The following is a 23,875-nucleotide window of genomic DNA, read 5'->3' as shown; positions in this document are numbered from 1 at the left end:
AGGAATGAAAATGTAAAGTTTGGTGCGTGTAAGTGCTGCTGAAGTGGAGATTTATAGGAGAAAAAAAAACTCATTTTGAGAAAACAGCCTTTAAAAATATGTATTGTAATTGAAATCTATTGACACAAATAGATAAAGTGCCATAAAAGAAATACTTAACAGTGTATTTTGGGTGTTTTTATTCCACTAGTCTAAAAAAAAAAACACTTTATGAAAAACAAAATGCCCAAAATCTCAAACTTCACAGGTGCATGAAAAAACAGTGTTTTTGCCTTCAGTGTCTCCCTCTGACAGCATCACTTATTCATGACACAATGATGATGTTTATGTATTAGAATGACTACATATCCAGACACTCACTCCTAAAAGAGCCGCTGTTGTTCAGATCCTTGCTAACAAATGCAGCAGATTTCCTAGAAGATGAGATACAGAAGAGGAAATGCTCACAAACACTGTGGGTCACACCGGTTTAACCCTGTCAGATGCCTCAGTATAGACTGACAGCTGTATTTCTCTCATTATGGAAAAGGTTTATTTCCCATCCTCCCACAGCCCTATTCATCTCTTTATTCTCTTTCTGAGCTCATTCAAATCAACTCTATTTACCGCCACAACCCCCTTTTCCTTCAGATGATGACCAGAGAAGGGAGGAAAGAGATTAGCAATTAGGAAATAGAAAAAAGAGAGATCTTAAGGCGCTGCAGGTGAATAGGGTACAAAAAAATAACTAATAATTATCACCTTTCTTATCCAGTTGATTAATTACACTGATAATTGCAAACATTTTTCGTATTACAGGTTTTCTAAAATTTTTGGTTTAAGTATGCAAATGAGCAGTTATTTAATTAAATATGCGCTAATTTGCATACATTTCTAGTGCAAAAATCAAAACACTGGATGAAGTCTGTTTCAAAATTCTTGTTTAATTTTTTTACATATTAGAGTCAAATGTTTTTACGGAGGGGATTTTGGGTATCTCATTTTGCCATAATTCAGAAGAAAAACTTTTAACATACAGAAAACCATGCATTTATTACCATTTTTGGGGGAATAAAATGCTGTATAAAATCAAGCTAATTATATATGAACAAATCCCTCTGTAAAAACCTTCAGGATATAGACAGGAATAAAAATGTTAAGTTTGGTGCGTGTAAGTGCTACTGAAGTGGAGATTTATGGCTCAGTGTAGGAGAAAAAACTCATTTTGAGAAAATGGCCTTTAAAAATATGCATTGTAATTGAAATCTATTGACACAAATAGATAAAGTGCTATAAAAGAAACACTTAACTGTGTTTTTTTCCACTAGTCTGAAAAAACACTTTATGAAACACCAAAAAGCCCAAAATCTCAATCTTGACAGGTGCACTAAAAACAGCGTTTTTGCCTGCAGTGTCTCCCCTTAAACATAAATGCGATTGCAGCTTGGCTTTGGATATTCATGGAGGTTTCAAAATGTGTAATCTTAGCAAATGATCAAACTTAGCAAGTGGGTGTATTCATCAGTGTTGAAAATCAATATTTTTGTAGAAACAGTGATACATTTTATTTTTCAGGATTCACAGATGAGAAAATTCAATAGAAAATCATTTATTTGATATAGAAATCTTTTGTAACATTAGAAATGCCTTTACTCTCGCTTTTGACCAATTTAAGTCCTTGCTGAATAATAGTATTAAATTATTAGGAGGAAAAAATCATACTGACCCCAAATTTTTGAGCAGTTGTATGTGGGTCAAAGACGAAAAAGGGTTTAAGCATAAAAACAGGAAGTGTAATACTGCTTTAAATTGTTGTTGTTTTCCCCAAAAAATGTTAAAAAGTTTTCTGTTTAATTCAATTGCATTTTGGATTTTGTTTTTCTGAGCACAAAATAAATATGACACATTTTCCCTTAATTTACAGAAGACACCCACTAAAATGTCATTCACTGTAACAATCTTGTCAGGCATATTTACAACAAAAATCAGTGTATGACATATTAAAAGATGAATTAGTTTCACCCCAAATACTACTTAGTTTTCGTGCATGTTTCTTTAAATGCAAATGAACTTCTGCTCCCTGCCCCCCTTTCCAGAACTGGGCTGTGCCTTTATAACTCGTACCTCTGATACTCTGATAAAAGACATCTGTTTGGTTTTAATTATCATGTCTAGCATGCTGAAATCATGCGTTTTAAACAATATTAGTTTAAACTTCTGATACAGGGTTTTCTGAGTGTACAACACAGAAAGCGGCTGTCACATAGCAAGTGAGTACTAAAAAGTGTGTCAAATACACACACTTTGTGTTAAAAACACACAAGTTACAAAAACTGTTGCTTATGTCTGTGAGGGTAAAGCACTGGGAAGCTGGGAAAGAAATAATGCACACATGTTTATATTAGATCTGTGTGGCAGCAGCGTAATATACAGTAAATAAATCAATAAATCCACTGCTCTCTTGTCTCCTCTAAGGCTGGGACTCTATATAGTGTTCTGTGCTCATCTGTGCAGCCGAAGACAGAACAGTTAGCATACTTTACACAAAGTGGTGGAATCTTGCATATTAAAGGCTGGAAATATTATAATAAGATCCCCTTTCTACGTCATGGGGGAAGCGAAATCCGAGCGGCTCGTTTTTTTTCACGTGCTTTTGCACTTAAATCTACTCTAAGTGGACGCCTTTGTTCACTGTTGGGGAAAGTTACTTTTAAAAGTAATGCATTACAATATTGAGTTAATCTTTAAAAAACTAACTAATTACGTTACTTAGTTACTTTTTATGGAAAGTAATGCATTACTTTTGTGCTACTTTTGAAATCTGGGCAGGGCTTGCTTGTTTTTTTTTGTATAAAAAGTTCTATTTTTGCCAAATGTAAAAGCCTTTTCACACCAAAAGCCTCAGGCTTAGAGATAAGTAAATTCATGTCTGTACAGTAGACCGCAGAAGAAAAAAGAAAAAAGTTTTTACTGCTAAAAACTCTCTAGCAGCAAAAAAAAAAAAAGGAAAACAAATGTTAGATTAACATGAGTAATTTTTGCTTATTAGTATGGATTAATTGGAAAATCAAAGGTCGGCACCAAAAACATTGGTTAATAAAATGGGATTAAATGGATAAAGTACATTTGTATTATTTAACATATTTAATTATTGCTGGTTTGCATTGAATTCACTGTTTTTATTCATTTTAAGTAATACTGTATCTGTTTTTATAGTGAGTGAGATGAATTCTATTCTAGAACTAAAGTAACATATTACTCACAATTTCTGTCAACATGAGGACAGCAGAGCTTTTAATCAATAAATGAGAGGAAAAAGTAACTGGCGTTACTTATTTGAAAAAGTAACTCAGATATTTTCTTGTCAATGAAAAAGTAATGCGTTACGTTAATAGTTACTTAGAAAAAGTAATATTATTACATAACTTGCGCTACTTGTAATGCGATAACCCCAACACTGCCTTTGTCAGCATCTTGTGGCATGAAAGCACCATGTCAAAGCTTTTGATTGCATCTTGTGCACTCATTTTTTTCTAACTTCACTAAAAGGCTCACTAAACAGGCTAGATTGATGACTATTTATCTGTCTTTTTATTCCAAATTCTAGTTTGTGCTACTTTACTGTATATATCTCAATGCTACTCAGTGCTCAATCAGAATTCACTTCACACCCATCCTAAACTCTGCTGCGTGACTCTTGTTTGACCTCTAGAATCCTCTTGGCTGTGCTCTGGACTTCAGCAGCTGCTGCCATTGGATTCATGTCACTGTTTCTGTGTACTGTTACAGCACAGCCTCTGCTCCACCCCCTCACTACCCACAATCCATTACAGTCCATTATCAGACAGTATATGTCCCAGAACGGCCACTGCCAGAGCCGATATGAGCCTCCTCATCTCTCTACTCCAAGAGACACCGCCTGAGATACTTTAGGAGGGAAGTAGTATACGCCATGAAAATAACTACATAATTTAAATGTAAATTAATTTTAGGGCTGGGTAGTGCATACAAGTTGTTTTCTAAAAGCAGTGTGTGGGGGTGTGTTCAGATTCAGATGAAAAGCACAGTGTGCTTAATGGCCACTAATTACATTTAGAATAATGTGTTTGTGATTTATGTCCTTACTACTCCCTCCACCCGCCCCCTCCAAGTGTAATTAGCAAGTGATATATGCCTTCATAAAAACATAAACATGCTCCACCACACACACACACACACACACACACACACACACACACACACACACACACACTTACTTATCTATCCCAATGGGGTCCTTCCATATAATTCTATTGTTCTTATAGGCAACTGGTTATCAGTTCTATAGACTATATTCTAACAAAAAAATAAAAATACAGCCAAACTACGGTATAGTTAAATAGGTACCATAATTCATGCAGAAACATTCTACCTTTCCTAATTTACCGGAAATAGATGCTGATTTGTAACTGTTGAGGCCTGTTCACACCAATGACATACAATAAATATATCATTATATCATAAGACATTTAAAGGATTAGTACACTTTCATAACAACAATTTACAGATAATGTACTCACACCCTTGTCATCGAGGATGTTCATGTCTTTTTTTTTCCCTCAGTCGTAAAGAAATTATGTTTTTTTAAGGAAAACATTTCAGGATTTCTCTCTATATAATGGATATGGATGGTGCCCTGAAGTTTGAACTTCCAAAATGCAGTTTAAATGCAGCTTCAAAAGACTCTAAACTATCCCAGCCGAGGAAGAAACGTCTTATCTGGTGAAACGATCAGTTATTTTCAAAACAAAATGACAATTTATATACATTTTAACCTCAAATGCTCGTCTTGTCTCGTCTTTGTGCAGCGCATTCGCAGTCTGTGTGATCCGGGTCAATACAGTTAGGGTATGTCGAAAAACTCCCATCAACGAGATGGGACATACCTTAACTACATTGACCCGGATTATACTGACTACACAGAGACGAGACAAGATGAGCATTTGAGGTTAAAATGTATATAAATTGAGCTTATACATAAGTGTTCTTACTTTTGTGGATATATCTCATTCTGTTCAGGAGTTTCAGGCATTTTACTAAAAGTGGCCCTGCCCCTTTCAAACATTTTGGCATCCTTTTGCAACAGTGAGTCAAAATTTTAATTTTAATATTTCTGCACTGGTTTGGTTCCGAACAAGCAAAAAAAAAAAAAAAACTAGGACCTAGTTTGCAAAAGTAGGTTTTGCAAAAAATCCAAAATACCCCGAAAATTTCGCCAGGCTCACGATCGAATATGAGGCATGCATTTTGTCCGACATGAGCCAAGGATTCCAACGACATAAGACACTTGAGTCTTTGACTGACGGTTTAGGAGAAATGAGCAATTTAATACTTTTGATCACTGTAGCGCCCCCATTAGGCCAATTGGGGCAAACTTTGGTGACGTTGTTGGCAGTGTGAGTACTACCACCCCTCAACTTTTCAAGTCTCTAAGACTTACGGTTTGGTCTGCACGATCAGTTTTACATGGAGATCGCTGACCTGTGACCGCTTTAACCCCTAACTATGCATTTGTGACCCTGGACCACAAAACTAGTCTTAAGTAGCATGGGTATATTTGTAACAATAGCCAAAAATACACTGTATGGGTCAAAAATATTGATTTTTCTTTTTTTTTTCTTGCCGAAAATCATTAGGATATTAATTAAGATCCATGACGATATTTTGCAAATTTCCTACAGTAAATATATCAAAACTTAATTTTTGATTTTGATTTTTTTATATATAACTTTTGATCAGTAATATGCATTGCTAAGAAATTCATTTGGACAACTTTAAAGGCGATTTTCTCAATATTTAGATTTTTTTGCACCCTCAGATTCCAGATTGACCAAATATTGCTCATCCTAAAACCCTTATTTAGGAAAGGAAGTGGTAGTCGTGGTATTGAGGGTGAAGAGAGTGCTGGTTATTCACACCCCCCACCTACAATCCCTGCCGGACCTGAGACTCGAACCTGCAACCTTTGGGTTACAAGTCCAACTCTCTAACCATTAGGCCACGGCTGCCCCCATAAATTTATTTTTTAAATTTATTCATAAATGTCAACCCTTATGACTGGTTTTGTGGCCCAGGGTCACATTTGTAATAATGAATCACTTTCAGAGCATTTTTTTTTAACTGGTGAATGATAAAAACATTGATAGCCAATCATATCAACCAAAAAGTTAAAGAGGTCAAGCATTTATGACAGAACCACAGTGCGCTTATAATAAACAATGTTATAATTTATTGATGTGGACTATATAGCAATTGTAATAGTAAATGTCTGTTGGTGTGGATCATCTAGTTATCTTTATAGTTATCACTCTTGGTGTGAACAAGCCTTTTCTCCTAAAACTACACAAAGAGCATGTAATGTAGCACTGATGAACATAACATCAGAAGTGCACCCAGAGAGAGCTGTTGTTATCATCAGTACTGCTAACCAAAATCAACTACTAAACATCCCACAAATGTCCTGTTGAGAAGAAAACACACACACACACACACACACACACACACACACCACTGAACCATTACGGAGTGAACTGCTCATAATAGCACTTCCCAAAGGACAGTGAGGCCCCAACACACATAAACACAAACACACTCTTCACTAACATGATGCTTCAACATTTTCTCAGAAGATGTGTGGAATGAAGGAGCACAGAAAGAGAGATAATGGATGAAAGGAAAAGCTGCAAGCAGTATAATGTCTGTCTTTGGCTGCCCTCAGTTATTGCCCATTGTCTTGTTGTCTTCCTCTCACCAAATTAAACCAGTGTTTGTGCTTCAGTGATGCACAGAAAGGGCCATCTGTCGACCACTAAGACTATTACTGCAGGGATCGCCTGTATTCCAATATAGCATCTGATAAACGATCAGACAATCAGTGTTGGGGGTAACGCATTACAAGAAATGCAAGTTACATAATAATATTATTTTTTCCAAGTAACTAGTAATGTAACGCATTGCTTTTTAATTGAAAAGAAAATATCTGAGTTAGTTTTTCAAATACGTAACGCCCGTTACTTTTCCCCCTCATTTATTGGTTAAAACCTCTCCTGTCCCCATGTTGAGAGAAATTGTGAGTAAGACGTTACTTTAGTTCTAGAATAAATGTGAACATGCAAAAAAATAATCTCACTCACTAAAAAACAGACACAGTATTCCTCAAAATGAATAAAAACCTGCAATAATTAAATATGTTAAATATTACAAATATCCTTCATGTATTTAATCTAATTTTATTAACCGATGTCTTTGCTGCCGACCTTCGATGATCCAATTCATCCATACTAATAAGCAAAAATTACTCAAGATAATCAAACATTTGTTTTCCTTTTTTATTGCTGAAGGGTTGACTTTTTGTTTTCTGCGGTCTACTGTACAGACGTCCATTTACTTTTCTCTAAGCCTGAGGCTTTTGGTGTGAAAAGGCTTTCCTTTTTTATCTTTTAAATTTTCCTAAAAAGGCTTTTACATTTGCCAAAAATAGAACTTTTTATACTAAAAACAAACAAGCAAGCCCTGCCAAGATTTCTCAAAGTAACGTAATGCATTACTTTTCATAAAAGTAACTAAGTAATGTAATTAGTTACTTTTTCAGGGAGTAACTCAATATTATAATGCATTACTTTTAAAATTAACTTTCCCCAACTCTGGACAAAGGGGTGACAAAAATATGTAAATACAAAAGTAAAAAGGACAAATAGAAGACAGAGACAGAGCTTGCAACATATCAGAAGAGAAGGAAAAGAAGGAAGGGTTTAACTGTCTATCCAAAGAGTGTTTTGAGAAGCAGAAGGAGGCAGAGTGGTGGGATAGAGAGAAGATTGTCAGAGTGATCTTCAGTGAAAAGGTCAGCCTGGTGTCATGCTGGTAATAGGATTAATTACTGCATTTGCACCCCACCGACCCTCCATCTCACTGTCATCACTCTCCAGTCCTGCTCTGTGACAAACAGCCGCTCTTGAGTTCAGCTCTGCACCGCGTTTACATTTTAATGCCACATTATAGAGAGCCTGCAGCTTGAAAAGGTGTGGAGAATAATCCAAAAAATCTCTGCGGATGCATACACCAGTGGAATAATCCAGATGGACACACTCTCTTTGAGTTGAGACTGGACACACACACACACACACACACACACACACACACACACACACACATATACACACAGAGAGATGGCAGGACATGAAAGGGGCTAAAATGATGTGAGACCCCCGTCATGCCCTCCACACACACACACAGAAAGGACTCACCCCTGGCAGGGTTTTCTGTTCATGAAGAGCACTTTGCGCTTTAACGGCTGACTCCCGTGCACAATACGTCAGAAAGGCACATCCTAAGACAAAAAGACACACTGTTAGTATTCATAGACAGACATATTTTTTTTTAATTTGTGTAAAAACACAATTTTCATGAGTGCAAAAATATTATCATCACCAATCACATTCAAATATTATTATTAATTATATTAATGTATTATAAGTAATGACCTACATTTTAAATTGAAATCAATTTAAATTCAAAAATTGTCTGTACTTCTTATAGAATGTATGCAGCATGATTACACATGATAAATGACAGAAATGTAATTTCACACTCATTACATTTTCCCAGTGAGGCCTCTGGGATATCTCACCCTTGAAGTCTCTCTCTAACACACACACACACACACACACACACACACACACACACACACACACACACACACACACACACACACACACACACAAAGCTACAAAGCTACAAAGAAATCAGGCATTAGCTTATGCCTTCATTTTTGTGATTGGAAACTCTACATGTAAAAGCACATGCAAACCACAAAGTAACACAACAAATGCCTCTACAGAATGGTACGAGTGTGTTTGAGCCATTTTTATTTTAGTATTACTGATATACTATTACTGTGTTTGTTAATATTTCAAATTATTGTTTAGTTAGATCACCAAATAAAAATTCTGTCATTCATTACTTACGCTCATGTTGTTTCAAACCTGTAAGACCGTAAGCATTTTAGCGTTTCTTTGGAGTAAAACTATTATTTAATATACAAATAGAAACCTGAAGGTCTTCACAGCAACCCGTCAAAATAAAAGTTTGGTTTAACTTGAAGAAATTGTGACAGAAATATTATTTAATTTAATTTATACGACTAATAATACATAATCTTTAAAGGAATATTTAGCAGAAAAATTATTTAACAGAATTTATTTAGCAGAAAAATGTTATAAAATTAATTAGTTAGAGATGCTTTTGATTATTAATATTTAATAAAAACATTCAAATGGTATCCAGAACAATTAATGGAAAACAAAAAACTAATTTGAGAAAAAATAAAACTTATTTGACAGGGCCTTAAAAATGTATTTTTTGTTAAACTTTTAATAAATTACTGTTTAACATTTTAAAAAAGATGATTGACCATTTCAATTAATTAGACATGCTTTGGGATGAATTAAATTTGAAGCCATTTAAATTTAATGGTTTACTTTAAACCATTAAAATTGAAAAAATTGAATTTTGAAAAAATAAAACATAAGTTTGGACAAAATAAAATGGATTTCATAGGACCCTATTAATGCTATTCTACAAAATTGTTGAATAAAGTTGTTATTTTTGTTTTCTATGCACAAAAAGTAAACTCGTAACTTTATAAAATGATGATTTAACCACTAATGTCACATGGGCTATTTTATCAATGTCCTACCTTTCTGGGCCTTGAACATGGTAGTTATATTCATAGATGTGTATACATAGATGCCTCATTAGCGACTGTTTCTATGGGCCATTATACGTAAGCCGTCCGCCATATTGACTTGAAGTCATTCAACACAGTAATCACTGAATATTCAAAATGCCACAGTCCTTTACTGCTATTGCTCTGAGAACCTATAATATGGCAAATGATGTTGATCTTTCCAAAATGGCGGATGCATCTACGTGCTTGGAGCGGTCCAATGGGGTATCTATGTATATATATCTATGGTTATATTTCTGTCTAAGCAGGTTAAGATAGCTCTTGGATTTTATTAAAAAAAATCTTAATTTGCGTTACGAAGATGAACGAAGGTCTTACAGGGTTTGGAACAATTAATGAATGTAATTAATGAATCCTTTAATACACTTCATGATATTGACAACAAAGAATGGAATATATTTAGGCTCAAAAGCAACCTAAAAGTAATTCAAAAGGAGTCAGAATGCATTGCATAGGTGTATTTCAACATATTATGTTACAAACTATAATGTTACAAACTGTAACTGTAACAAGTAATCTACCCAGCACTGTTAACATAAAACCCATCAAACTAATGTTCCAAAAGGGTTTTTTCGCAGTCATGTTATAAGAAGAACCATTTTTGGTTCCCCAAAGAACCTTTCAGTGAACAGTTCTTAAAAGACTTTGAAGAACATTAAAACAATCTAAAGAACCTTTTCTGCATGGATTTTCAAGGTTCTTCATGAAACCATCAATGCCAGTAAATTTAGTAATTCCAGTGCATGTTATTTAAAAGCCACAGTGAAGATTTTCAGAGAGTAATCACTTACTCATCAAATGACTTCAGAGGACTATAGTGCATGAGTCATGATGACGACCACTTCTTGGATCTCGACTGGCCTTAATCGGAAAACATTGTGGGCTGCATGTTTTCTTCTAAATAGGCAATTTTCTTCAAGAATGTACTTTTGTATTCCACAAAGGAAATTCATATGGATTTTCAGAGTGAGTAAATGCTAACATATATTTAATGCATGAGTGAACTATTCCCTTAAGGTCTTTCTTCTTTCATCACCTCGGTGACTTTAAACCACTGACAAATCCACTTGATTAAATCCCGGTCAAGCCCCTGAACAGGGTTCATTCAGCCCTGGGATGACACAAGTGTAAGCAAACACCCAGAACAGGGTTACACCGCAAAGTGGATACCTAATACTCAACCACAGGGCTCAGAAAGCAAACGAAGTTCATGAAGACGACAACAGAGATGGAGAGAGAGCTTTCCTGGTATATACAGTTTAGCATCCTTTTTATAGTAACACAGAACTCGTGCTGTGCACCGTCACGCTTGAAGCTCTTGCAGGCGTGCGCTGCTCCTGCTACCATCCTCTACATCACAGCCGCCCAGCCCATGACAAAAACATCACTCATACACGCACACAAAAAAATGCACTGCGTGCCTGTTTGTGGCTGATTTCATTGCAAACACAAACGATCTGAAATGAATCACGTTCAGTGTGTAGCATGAGCATGCATATGAACACCACTGTGAGGAAAGGGTTAAATCACACTGTTTATTTAAATGCACACTACACGTGCGAGTCGTGACTGGGAAAGGCTCAGCCCCGTCCCCTCCTGAAGCGTAAACTCATGCGTCTCCTTACCTTTGTGCACGCCCGTGTACTTGTCCTTGATCACAGTCAGCTCGTAGATCTTGCCGAACTGCTCAAAGATGGGCTTGAGGTCCTTCTCCTCCAGATTGCGCGGGATCTGCCCGATGAAGAGTTTGATGGCGTCGGACTCCTTCATTGGGTCGATGATGTGGAGAAAGTCAGAGGCTCTGGCTGGGTCAGGACGCGAGATGAATGTGCGGAGAGTGAGCGGGGGAGAGAGGATGGAGGTGTGGATGGTGCCTGCGGAGGCGGGGTGTGATCAAAACAATGAATGAACGGATGACTGGTTCTACAATTCAACCATCATTTTGGAGATTTCTGTGTCATATAAAACCTTATTGTGAAGTGTTATTCTATGTCATTATTAATGCATTATCTTAGTTAATGCTCATTTATAAAAACACTATTTTTTCCACTTTACATATTAAGTAAAGATCATGTTCCATGAAGATGATAAATGATGATAAATATATAAAAACTTGATTTTTGATTAGTAATATGCATTGCTAAGAACTTCATTTGGACAACTTTTAAGGCGATTTTCTCAATATTTAGATTTTTTTGCACCCTCAGATTGCAGGTTTTCAAATAGTTGTATCTCAGACAAACATTGTCCTATTTTAACAAACAATATATCAATGGAAAGCTTATTTACTCAGACAAATGCACACTTATGACTGGTTTTGTGGTCCAGGGTCACATACGGATATGTAAAAATGAACCAAGATTCCAAAATGTTCATCGTTAGTTTATGCTTATTATTGTAATTAGTTAACATATTCTAAAAGGTTACCAATACTAATACTGTAAAAAGTGAGTAAATATGTGACCCTGGACCACAAAACCAATCATAATCATGTTTCATTGATATATGGTTAGGACAGGACAATGTTTGCCAGATTTGAATCTGAGGGTGCAAAATAATCAAAATATTGAGAAAATCAGTTGTTCTTAGCAATGCATGTAATAATCAAAGATTGTATCTGATTGTATCTTGTATCTAATATCCTGATTTGTGGCATAAAAGAAAAAAACTTTAATTCTGACCTATACAATGTATTTTTGGCTATTGCTACAAATATAGGTCACATATACTATATGTTAAGTTTTTACCTCCTAAAATCCAACCATTTGCAATAACCTCATTGTTGTGACTTATGAACCATATATATCTGACTAAAAATGAAACCAATTAGGTTGCATCTATCATTATTGATCTTTCTGTATTGAAACATAAGCACACTGGACGTCAAATGAATATTCCACTAATAAATAAATAAACCAAAAAACACAAATTATACATTATAGCTCTGAATTCTGAACAATAACGAAAAACAATAAAACAAAAGCTCTTACGTTTGCCAGTAATTACAGCAATCATACAAAGCATAAACAGCTACTAAATGGCATCTGTACACGTTCAATAGAACAAAGGCGGTTATGATTTCCAGAATGATGGCAGATGAATATAAATAAACACAAGAGCAAATAGAGTACGAGCGCATCCTTTGTTTAGGCGGCGGAGGCTCTGGAGCTCTTTGTCCCTCTCCGTTAACGGATAACGGTCCTCGTTCACACGAGAGGAACATACACACAGATAAACAGTGAAAAGAGCGTACCTAGAGGTGTTTATTATCGCAGTCTTCTTCGGATGACTACAGATCCGTGTTACGTCTTCAGAGATGCACGCGTGACTGTTCCCTCCTTCAGCTCGCGCTCGCTGTCACTCACTGTCTCTCACACACTATTTTGTTAAACCTCTCTCGTAAAATCACAGTTTTATCCAAATTTCTTTGTTATAATGTCTTGCTATGGATATAATTTGTGTTTTAAGCTATAAAATAATGCACTTGAAATATTCTGTCACAACGCATGTGTTTCTGCGCTTATCTCATTCAGCGCGGTTTACTACGTGTTTGTTCTTGTTTCCAATTAATGCTGCTCTCGGTGTGACGTCACGCCGGTGTCTCCCTCTCACGAGCGCTTGTCAAGATCGTGATGTAACGGGCAGGGAGCGTCTGCAACTTACAGCTCTGGTAAAACAACACAGACTAACATTTCAATGAATACTATTATCACTGCAGGTGTTGTTATAGTTAAATCTTCGACCTACATTTACAGTAGCACACTCTGAATACTTTGAAGCTTTACTGAAATATTGTTTGAATATTCTGTGACATAGTAGGCTATATATATATATATATATATATATATATATATATATATATTAATTTTATTATTATTATTATTATTATATATAAATTATTATAATATTACTTTTTTTCAAGTAACTAGCTAAGTAACGCTTTACTTTTTAACTGACAACAAAATATGTGAGTTACTTTTTCAAATAAGATAACACCAGTTACTTTTCCTCCATTTATTGATTAAAAGCTCTCCTGTCCCCATGTTGAGAGAAATTGTTGAGTAAGATGTTACTTTAGTTCTAGAATAAATGTGAACATGCATTAATTCATCTCACTCACTAAAAAAACAGATTCAGTATTCCTCAAAATGAATAAAAACACTGAAATTCAACGCAAAGCTGCAATAATTAAATATGTTAAATAATACAAATATCCTATTTAATCCCATTTTATTAACCAATGTCTTTGCTGCCGACCTTCGATGATCCAATTCATCCATACTAATAAGCAAAAATTTCTCAAGAAAATCTAACATTTGTTTTCCTTTTTTTATTACTGAAGAGTTGACATTTTTTCTTCTGTGGTCTACTGTACAGACGTCAATTTACTTTTCTCTAAGCCTGAGGCTTTTGGTGTGAAAAGGCTTTTACATTTGACAAAAATAGAACTTTTTATATTAAAAACATAACGCAAAAGTAACGCAAAGTAACGTTACGCATGACTTTCCATAAAAAGTACCTAAGTAACGTAATTAGTTACGTTTTTAGGGAGTAACTCAATATTGTAATGCATGACTTTCAAAAGTAACTTTCCCCAACAGTGCATATAAAATACTTATTTTTCCCTTTTTTATGTTTTGAGGAAATGTAAATCCCTTAAAGAGACAGTTCACTCAAAAATAAAAATTACACTTCTTTCATTATTTCTACACTTTAAAGAGATATTTTGAATTTGGACTGCAGTAACGTTACCCAATCACAGAGCTGGGTAGTAACTAATTTGGATTACCTAATCAGATTCCGAAAATGAAGTACTTGTAATTAGAGTAAGTTACATTTTAAAATACTCGTAATCAGTCTACAGTTACTTTTTTATTGATTACATGATTGCATATTATTCATGCAATAGCAATAAATTATTCAACATTTATTGATTCTTTCAAATTCCTCTTTATCTTTAAAATGTTCCTTTCTAACTGCTTATATACACTCAGAACATCCAGTTTCGTGGACAATCACACAGACACTAGTCATTATTCAGGTGGTGACACAGCATTTGATCAATGGATTTACAGAAGTTTAAGAAGAGTTTCAGAATTGCATCAACTATTGATGAAAGTTCATTTTTATTTGATTTATCACTCAGTAGCTTATTTAACCATGCATTAACATGTATTATTAAAAGGTATTAATTAAAATGCACAAATTCTCATGATTTCTTATTTGCACAAAGTCCCAAACCTCTTTTACCTAATATATTTACTTTAAATCTCCCTTTGCATTGAAATGAATATGCACTGTAACTTTGCAGACATTTTTTTATTTTCAAACAGCAACATTACACACTAACTAAAGTTTAAAAAGTGAAATAATAATCAATGACTCCCTTAAGTACCTCTGAGATAAAAAAATAAAAATAAAAATCTTGCAGGTAAACAAATTATTTCTTCTTTTTAATAAGTGGATTATTTTGATTTTTGTTTTAAACTATTTATTTTAATTTGACATTTTATGAATTAATTACTTTTTGGCCTTTCATTAAACTCACAAACCCCCTGCAGCTCCTTTACAAACCCCAGTTTGCGAAATCTTGATGTAATATATTGTTAAATACTTTGTTCATGTTGTTAATTACAATGAAAGGAATATATTTTCTCACTCTTTGTGTTTTTAAATCATTAAGGTAGAAGATTATCCTGTTTAAATCAATGTGATGAATGAGCTAGGTCAAAAGTAATTATAACATCTCATTATATTACCAAAAATGTGTAATGTATTGGTTTAGGTTATGACTACATTTTTTTGGAATTTGTAATCAGTAACTGATTAGAAATTGTACCCAGCTCTGCCCATTTAAACCACTAGCTGTCAGCAATTCATACTGCACTTTTAGAGTGTGTTCACACTTGTAGTTCGGTTCGTCTGGTTCATTTTGTCCAGACCAAAAACTAAAATGATACATGTGGTTCTTGGCTGCTTATCGTTCACACTGGCATTTTTGACAGTGAAACTAAAGATACCGAACCTAAAGGCATGGTGATACGCTCACAACCTGATTGGTCAGGTTGAATGACAAATATTTTGTGATGGAACTCACTGAACAGTCCAAACTAAATGAAAAGTGCTGCTTTAAGTCGAATACACCTAATGCCATCTTCTGAGCTAAGCATGCTTATTGCATGTATGATTTTATTTGCACCACCTGCAAACTCACAAAGAGCTCATTAAAGGTACTTTACCTCCTTGTTGCTCCACATTTGCCCTCTGCTCGTTTTGTTTTGGATACGCCACTTGTTTCCTTCGAAAAAACATGTTGCAAAATGTCACATCTTGTCATACATTCCAGTTTTTGGTTTGTTTCGAAGTCACCAGAGTCTGCGCTAACAGAGCAATTGCACCAGAGTTTGTTTTAATCGAACCAAACACGACAAGTGTGAACACACCCTAAAGCTTTGATTTTGACAGAAATGGCAGTAGAGCTTTTAATTTGAAGGAAAACTCCAGCTTCATTGAGAACGGGCTTACAACAATGCATCTCATTACTAATCTAGTGAAATGTAGTAATCATTTGCCACAAAAATAAAGCATAACTGGTGGCCGTTGCATTCCCAAACTCATGCTAAACTCACAGCACATGCAACAAATGAGTTCACTGCATTCATTCACTGTGAACTGATCTGTTCTGAGGTGCGGAAAACATCGGATCAGGAGCCAATCGCCTGAACGGAGTGTATGGGGACGCTCTGAAACATGCAGCGAAAACTTCTTGATGAAGGGATTAAGCCATATTGTGCTTTCGGTTTTAGTTAGTTTTACAGATACTGTGCCAAAGCATAATGTCCCAAAACACAACTTAAAAGACCTTTTATGTTAGAATAAGAAGTTAAAATATATATTTAAAAATTTAAACTTTTTTGAAAATGCATATAGTCAAGAAAATATTCATATACATGCCTTTTGAAGCTATAATGCAGTCTTATGAAGCTAAGCAATAATTCTGTGGAACAAACTGGATATTATTCACCTCATTATTCACTGTAATCCAGAGCCTCAGATTGATGAGTCTCAGAGTGATTTTTTAACCAGGTAGCCAAATTGGACTGAACCATTTGAAACATTTTGTGGCTCAGGCAGCACAGATCTACAAGTATGATTTACAAGTATGATTTACCTAAAACTCACTTTCCAACATCTGACAAATGCTGTGACTCGAAATGAACCAAAATAGCGGTGTATCTGATCCTATGATAAATGAACTGATTCAGTGCTCCAGTTCCTCCAACAGTCACTGAACTGAGGAAACAGTTTGACTTGGACCAAAGATCAATGAGCCACTGATGTGCGCATGAGTAAATCCCCAGGGCATCCATGATGTATGTGACTTGTTTCTTCAGTAGAACACAAATAAAGATCTTTAACTTAAAATGTTACGGTCTGTCAGTCATATAATGGCAGTCAATGGGCTTCACAGCTTTGACAGTCAAAAAACTCTCAAACTCATCTGGGAGTGTTGACTTTTCACCAACTCCCAACTTTTGAGCCTGATTGATTGAAGTTAGGTTGCTTGCTCTTTGTCACGTGAAGTAAAATTTTATAAATTATATAAATACTGTTCATTCACTTGCACAGACCAATTGTTTGGTGTCTTAAGACCTCAGTGTATCATCACGAGCCGCAGGGTTTAATTTGATTTGTTCGGTCTGTGTATGTTTTTTTGTGGGTCCTATTGACTGCCATTATATGACTGACAGACTGCAATGGTTTGAGTTAAAAATCCTTGTTTGTGTTCTACTGAAGATACAAAGTCACCTACATCTTGGATGCCCTGGGGTTAGCAGATAAATATCAAATTTTTATTTTTGGGTGAACTATAGCTTTAAACAAACAAAGTAAATCAGTTATTTGAACCAGTTCATTGAAACAGAAGGTCCAATAGAAGCTGTTTGCAGAAAAGACTCCCTGTTTGTCTAAGGCAGGGGTGCTCAGCCCTGTTCCTGGAGATCTACCTTCCTGCAGAGTTTAGTTCCAACCCTGATCAAACGCACCTGAACAAAATAATTTGGATCTGAAGGAGCACTTGAAAATTACAGACAGGTGTGTTTGATCAGGGTTGGAACTAAACTCTGCAGGAAGGTAGATCTCCAGGAACAGGGTTGGGCACCCCTGGTCTAAGGCTCTGGATTACATGTAATAAGGTTGTAAATAGTGTTGTTCAGTTTTTTTGCACAGACTGATCATTTTGCTTTATGAGATCTCAAAATATTGTCAGGAGCTGTAGGTATTAATATCGTCTTACTTGTATATGCTTTGTTTACTCTTAAAATGCCAGCAGCTGTTGACTTGCATTTTGTGAATCACCACAGACCACAGTTTAAGATAAATATCTTCTTTACTGCTCTACTCAAGAAAAGAGGTGGATGACCTGAATTCTCATTTTGGATGAATTATCCTTTTAATCTTGCACAATGGTGATAGTGTAGGTGTTAGTTTGTGTTTTGGATGAAACCGAGTTATTTGTTGACGCTCCCTGAAGCTCCTATTGTTCTCGCCTTGAGCTCTGACCATGGTGCTGAACGCTCCACACGAGTGCGCGCTTTACAACTGCTGTCAGTCCTAGATTATCACGCGTCATTAGCTTATGTATACAGGCAGCTCATCATATTGCAATTTAATGTTAGAAGATCGATGGATGGTTGAAAAAGCCTTTGTAAAACAGATAAACACGCAACTATAGATACAAATTTAATTCTGATTTAGAACGTTATGTTATTTGACAGCCTACGAAAAAAGCTAATAAACCATATATGTGACCCTGGACCACAAAACCAGTCATAAGGTTAAATTTGACAAAACTGAGATTTATACATCATATGAGAGCTCAATAAATAAGCTTTCTATTGATGTATGGTTTGTTAGGATAGGACAATATTTGACTGAGATACATCTATTTGAAATCAGAAATCTGAGGATGCAAAAAAATCAAAAAGACTGAGAAAATCACCTTTAAAGTTGTACAAATTAGGTTCTTAACAATGCATATTACAAATCAAAAATTACGTTTTAATATGTTTACAGAAGGAATTTTACAAAAAATCTTCATGGAACATGAACTTTACTTAATTTCTTAATGATTTTTGGCATAAAAGAAAAATCTAAAATTTTGACCCATACAATGTATTTTTGGCTATTGCTACAAACATACCCCAGCGACTTAAGACTGGTTTTGTGGTCCAGGGTCACATATGGCATAAAAATAGTCTATTCCGTTTATTATCAATAACAAATGTGACTATTTTTGACAATTAGTGGATCATATTGCTGTTTCGGCCAAAACGGTGGGACATTTTAACCCTTGCGTTCTCACTCTGAGTCTCGTGACCCAAATGCGCCTGGTGAGATGTGACAGGTTTCAGACTGATTTACTGTGAAAAGGTCACCATCTGCCTCTAGTGGCCCCAGATCCAGATCCGGGCCCCCTCCTCTTCTCTTCTGAGGTCACACATTATGTGCGGGCACACAGCCTGCATCATCTCAGACAGTGATTCTCACGTGAACGAGCAGCGCGGCACCAGCACACTGCCCTCTGCTGGTTAGATTGATGCATTGCAATCAGATAGTAAAGTGGATAGAAATACACTCGAAATGTTTTGTCTTGCGCTCAGTAAGTGATAATAACATTCGATAATAACATCACTTTTACATTATATCATCATAATTGTATTATATAACATTAAAGTTGTATTAATATTTCCACATACAGTGGTCACAAAAATATTTGATGTAATTGCCACTGCATTTCAAATGTCATTTGCAAATAAATGATGCTAGAAATATTCTTTATTTTTTGTGCAATTATATTCACCTTAATGTAATAAAAGGGTAATTCTACAGAAACGTCCACTTTTGGTATGGCAAAAATGTATTTCTTATTTTAACTTTTAAACTTAGAACACATTATTAGATTATCTTTTGACTTTATGAATACGCATTAATGACAGCCTAATGTTTTTTTTTTTTTTTTTTTTTTTTTTTTTTACATTCATTTATCCATAAGGATGGTAACACCTGTGGTAATTTTCATGAAAATTGCATTTTACAAAATGTCTGCTGCTAGTTATCAAAACACATGTTGTCAATCATGGTATGCTTACTAAATTTAGTAGTTTTATCCATTTGTACTCTGTTTTTTTAATTCCCTAACAATAACCTAACAGTAGGTCACATCAAGTAAAAGCTTCATATGAAATCAGGAGATAAATGAGAACATTTCTGATAATTGAAAAGAGACAGTGGACTTAACATGAGCCTGCCTTCATAGATCTTCAGGAAATAGAAAGGAGGAAGTCGAGTGTCAACAGTGTGATTTATTTTTTCCAAAATAAAAGACTTTTGTCAAACGGTAACACCAGTGACAGCTTCAGGGAAAACTGTTTTCATGATATATTTTTAATATTTATTTGGTGTTTTTTTATGCCATTTACAGTACATGATATATTTGATAGTTATGAATAGACTTTTGTATTTTAAATGGTTGAAAATCCTGTTTTTGACCTTAAAATAAAGCACTTTCCCTCTGTACATAGCTGTGGGGACAAGCAGCTTTGTGGTACTTGGAATTCTATATAATTAATAAAAAAATAATGCCACGTTTATGGCTCAGGAAGGTGTAATTGTTCAAATAACATATGATTTCATCGTAAAAAAAAAAAAAATACACACACACACACACACACACACACACACACACACACACACACACACACACACACACACATATATATATATATATATATATATATATATATATATATAAGTAACCCTATGTGTATTTCAATTGTAATGTTTATGAGAGAAAGAAATCGTCAGTCTTTGCTGTGAAACCTCTGCACAGATGACAAAACAGTAGTATGGTTTTAGGTTTGTTTATTATGAATAATAATTGTTGTTGTAAAATCTGCACACTGTTTATTCCATACAAAGCAACATAAATGTATAGCATCAACAAGTTGATCTTAAATTTCCAAAGACAGTAACTAATCCATTTAAGAAAAAAAATAAATTATATGTATTTTATCATAGATAAATAGCTGTTTCCTGTTTTATATATAAAAGCATCTTTTTATTCTTCTAAAGAGTATCTGCGACCTAACTGTATGTGATAATATACATACAAAATATGTACATAAACTCTCAAACATGAAACACATGTGCATACGCACATAAACAAACACACACACACACACACACACACACACACACACACACACACACACACACACACACACACACACTGACTGACTGTATTTATATACACGAATGTAATTTTTTTGAAATCAGGACTGAGTCGAGTTACTGAGACAAAAATCCATCCTATCTCTGCCTTTACTCATTTATATATTCACTTGCTTATTGACATACTGCTCATTGCATAAGAAAGTGTGGTCACCTAGTGGTTATAGCTATGGGCTGGTAACAGAAAACTCACGTTCTAATACTAGAGAGCATTTTAACCCTATTTTGATCCAGGGCATGGGTGTTGCATTGTACCGGACTTTGGCTGAAATCACTATACTGCTTGCATATGTAATATTTGTGCAGTGAATAAACTACACTAATAATGCTGCCCTAAATTAATTTTGCATATATGCAAACATATATATCCATAGCAACCATTAAGGCCTTATATTACACAATACGAAACGCACAACAAAACTGCTTGGTGTTTTATAATAGTAACTTAAAACTGTTAATGCTATTGTGGCTTTGATTGTGCAATGGCTATATTTTAAAGAAATAGTTCACCCAAAAATAAAAAATTGGCTGAAAATGTGAAAATGTAGATGCCTTTTGTTGTTAATAGGAACAGATTTGGAGATATTTAGCGATACTTGCTCAGCAGTGGATCCTCTGAAGTGAATGGGTGCCAGAATGAGAGTCCAAACAGCTGACAAAAACATCAATAATCCATGTAATCCACAGTACTCCAGTCCATCAATGAACATCTTGAGAAGCCAAAAGCTGTGTGTTTGCAAGAAACAAATCCATCAAGACATTTTAACTTCAAACCATTGATTCTGGCTAAGATACAAGTCCATAATCGATAATAACTCTTCTCCTCCATATGAACGAGGAGAGAGATACTCTTAAAACTTTAACTTAAAATGTCTTAAGTAATGGACAAGATGTTAACTGATGGACTGGATTGGTGTGCTTTACTTGTGGATTATTGTGATGTTTTTATCAGCTGTTTGGACTCATTCTGACGGCACCCATTCACTGCAGAGGATCCATTGACCTGATGGCCTGAAGGTGAGCCTGTTGTAAGCAAATGTAAATTTTTGGGTGAACAATTTCTTTTATTTTCAATGTGGGCCAACAACAAAAAACAAAAAACAAAAAAACAGCCAGAAATAACACTAAAACCAAAACAACACAAAAAATGACAAAAACATGAAACACCAAAACGACTGATATACATTCAAACAAAACAGACCAGAATAAAGACTGCAACAAATAAAAAGAGCTGATCATGATGCTCTTCTTCTCTTTATAGCTTAACAACCATGTACGTGGACTAGATTCATAGTAGATTTCCAGATTTCTATTTACGCTGCTCTCGCATACGATCTGTAGGACTGACTGCCAGCACTAAATGTGCTATTTTTAGACAGCCATGAGTACTTAAGCTGTAGTATTTATGTCCTTACTGAAGTACTGCTATCTTAAGGACCATTTAGGAGACTGAGACAAGGTCAAAGAGACCGTGTTTGAGGAAAGAATCTATGTCTACGGAATAATTATGTAATTATAATGCATATTCATGTTCATCATTTTCACTTACTAACAAAAACAGTAAGTTTTTGGTGCAACATAATTCTGAGTTTATCTGCATGTTTTATCATACTTTGGTCGCACAACTCATAAACCCAATAAATGAGATGGAATACTATTTTAAATGCCAGATTCTGTGTCCACTGACTTTAAATGAACAGAAACACTTCATGTGAAACACTTCTAGAATTGTCCCCACTTTTCAATCTTCACATACGTGTCCAGATTGTGGACCTGCAACGTCAGAGCACTTGTTTAAAGGAATGGTTGAGTATTTGACAGTATAGTGTACTAAATGCCTTAGGGCTGCCGCTGACTCTTCATCAATGGGGAAAGAGCTACTGTCAATCATTTAACCCTATGAGCTCATATACTGTAACATTTGATAACTTTCTCTTCAAAGGGATCCTGATCTCAGCTCAGTTCAAGTTGGAGTTCTCTCCTGGAATTCCTTTTGAACTCAAATGGCCTCTGATTGGCTGTTTCCTGTGATAGAACTTTGATGCAATCTCTGATTGGCTGACTTTTGGCTCTGATAGTGAATCTCTGAAGCTGATATCTTTGTGACTTGTGCAGGTTAATGTCTTTTGGCCCGCTGAGCACTCTGGGTGCAGGACGCACAGCAGGCGGTCTTATAATAGGAGTAGACGCAGAGTCGAGCCTGGACCACCATTACACAGTTATGCCGTCTGTCCTTACAGTTCTCATCTACAAACAGAAAGAGAGAGGGATTATGATCTGAATCATCACCAGTGTTGGGGGTAACACATTACAAGGAATGCAAGTTACGTAATAATATTACTTTTTCCAAGTAACTAGTAAAGTAATGCATTACTTTTTAATTGACAAGAAAATATCAGAGTTACTTTTTCAAATAAGTAACGGCAGTTACTTTTTCCCCCATTTATTGATTAAAAGCTCTCCTGTCCCCATGTTGAGAGAAATTGTAAGATGTTACTTTAGTTCTAGAATAAATGTGAACATGCATTAATTCATCTCACTCACTCAAAATGAATAAAAACACTGAAATTCAATGCAAACCTGCAACAATTAAATATGCTAAATAATACAAACATCCTTTATGTATTTAATCCCATTTACTATTAACAATGTCTTTGCTGCCGACCTTCGATGATCCAATTCATCCATACTAATAAGCAAAAATGACTCAAGATAATCTAACATTTGTTTTCCTTTTTTTATTGCTGAAGAGTTGACATTTTTTCTTCTGCGGTCTACTGTACAGACGCCAATTTACTTTTCTCTAAGCCTGAGGCT

At 35.1% G+C, this 23,875-nt stretch overlaps 2 protein-coding genes across 3 annotated transcripts in view; both read right to left on the bottom strand.

The window, feature by feature from the left end:
- Positions 1-13,300, bottom strand: part of celf3b (cugbp, Elav-like family member 3b) — a 61,260-nt gene extending 47,960 nt beyond the window's left edge. The window contains exons 1-3 of the mRNA XM_073847137.1: positions 13,020-13,300; positions 11,392-11,640; positions 8,265-8,347 (exon numbers count right to left, since the gene is read on the bottom strand). Of these exons, the coding sequence (XP_073703238.1) occupies positions 8,265-8,347; positions 11,392-11,536 (228 nt within the window). The 5' untranslated portion in view covers positions 11,537-11,640; positions 13,020-13,300. The remainder of the gene's footprint in view (positions 1-8,264; positions 8,348-11,391; positions 11,641-13,019) is intronic.
- A 7,372-nt stretch (positions 13,301-20,672) lies between these two features.
- The window catches only part of adamtsl4 (ADAMTS-like 4), a 73,083-nt gene continuing 69,880 nt past the window's right edge, over positions 20,673-23,875 (bottom strand). For both annotated transcript variants that reach the window (XM_073846695.1, XM_073846696.1), the window contains exon 17: positions 20,673-23,305. In XM_073846695.1, the coding sequence (XP_073702796.1) occupies positions 23,175-23,305 (131 nt within the window). In that variant the 3' untranslated portion in view covers positions 20,673-23,174. The remainder of the gene's footprint in view (positions 23,306-23,875) is intronic.

Source organism: Garra rufa, chromosome 9 (genome assembly GCF_049309525.1).
Source record: "Garra rufa chromosome 9, GarRuf1.0, whole genome shotgun sequence".
NCBI classification, from domain to species: domain Eukaryota; kingdom Metazoa; phylum Chordata; class Actinopteri; order Cypriniformes; family Cyprinidae; genus Garra; species Garra rufa.
This window is presented reverse-complemented; position numbering and strand designations above follow the sequence as displayed.